Below are 1362 nucleotides of genomic sequence, written 5' to 3' on the forward strand. Positions count from 1 at the left end.
TCTCTCCCAGCGCTCTGTGCTTCCTGCTCCCCCCACATTCCTCGGCCCGGCCTTAGAAATCCCCGGAATCGCTCTGGGCTTGTCTGGGCTTGGGGCCAGCCCGCCTCCCCGCCTTCCATCCCACTTGGTGGAGAAACAGAAAAGTCCCCTCTCCTGACCCCAGCAGGGTCGCAGGGCGGGAGGCGGGTGAGGCCAGGCCCCAGCTGGTGGCGCTGGCTGTTGCTGGAGCTGCCCTGCCCCAGGGGTGGCCCAGACACTGGGCGCCAGGGGGGCGGGGGGCTGGGCCGGCCCCTGACCCTGTGTCTCCTGCTAGTTGGGGGCATGGCCGGCGTGAAGAGGTCCCCGTCCGAGGCTGAGGAGGAGCCGTCCGGGAAGAAGGCCTCGCCCACGCCCGCCCGGGGGCTGCCGCTGTCTCCGGTCAGCACAAACACCATGGTCCAGCGGAAGGACAGGGGTGCAGAGGGCCCCCCGCTGAAGGCTGTAAGCGCCAGCCCTGCCCGCCCTCTGGTTCTGGGGTTCCCACGGGTTCTCCCTGAGGGGGCTGGGCAGGCTGAGTTTGCCCCTGAACCCATGCCGGGGGGCGGGGGGGCTCCTTGGGGCCCACTTGGGTTCTGGCCCAGCCTCAGCAACGTTTGCAGGAGCCCACGGGCACTGGCTCCCGAGTTCCTTCAGTCCTGTGTGGTCGGGATAGGGTCCCCATTGTGCAGATGGGTAAACTGAGGCCCAGGGAGTTCCCCGCCGGCTGAGTTCCCCTTCGGTTGAACCTTGAACCCAGGCATATCTGGGCTCCGAGTGGTTTTCTCGACTCCGGCTGCTCCCTCTCCCGTGGGCCCAGGAGAGAAAGTGGGTGCGTCTTCCCTCCTAGGCCGGCCCACACAGGGAGCTGTGTCCCCACTTTTCAGAGGTGGAGCCTTGAAGGGGCCATACCTTGTGCTCGGGCGCCCCCTGCTGTCCCCTGGCCGTCACACCAGGCTCCCGCGGCTGGGCCTGACAGTCGGAGTTGGATTGGATTTCTGTGCCTTGGGGTGGGGACAGTGGGGGTCCTAGATCCTCAAGAACCTCCAAACCAAGCCTCCAGCCGCACCCCCTTGGCCAGGCTGGAGCCCCTGGACTTGGCGTCCAGCTGGCCTGGGCTTGGGCCCTGGCTGCTGCTCTGTGGCCTCAGCTCTCCAATCTGTGAAGTGGGGGGATCTTTTGCGGCTGACGGGGCCGCCCGAGCTCAGGGAGCAGCTCCTGTGGGGTCTGCGGCCGGCACGTGCACCTCGTGCAGCGGCACCTGGTGGACGGGAAGCTGTACCATCGCAGCTGCTTCAGGTGGGGCCTGTGGGGGGGCCACGGCAGCGGCGCTGCTGGGGGGGGGGC

At 68.1% G+C, this 1362-nt stretch overlaps 1 protein-coding gene across 1 annotated transcript in view; it reads left to right on the plus strand.

Moving 5' to 3' along the window:
- MICALL2 (MICAL-like 2) overlaps positions 1 to 1362 on the plus strand; it is a gene marked incomplete at its 3' end in the record, with an annotated part of 16441 nt that overhangs the window by 1020 nt on the left and 14059 nt on the right. Inside the window, exons 4-5 of the mRNA XM_015565162.1 lie at positions 314 to 515; positions 1231 to 1348. Coding sequence (XP_015420648.1) covers positions 314 to 515; positions 1231 to 1348 — 320 coding nt within the window. The remainder of the gene's footprint in view (positions 1 to 313; positions 516 to 1230; positions 1349 to 1362) is intronic.

The sequence above is a fragment of the Myotis davidii genome, unplaced genomic scaffold, assembly GCF_000327345.1.
Source record: "Myotis davidii unplaced genomic scaffold, ASM32734v1 scaffold399, whole genome shotgun sequence".
Classification (NCBI taxonomy): domain Eukaryota; kingdom Metazoa; phylum Chordata; class Mammalia; order Chiroptera; family Vespertilionidae; genus Myotis; species Myotis davidii.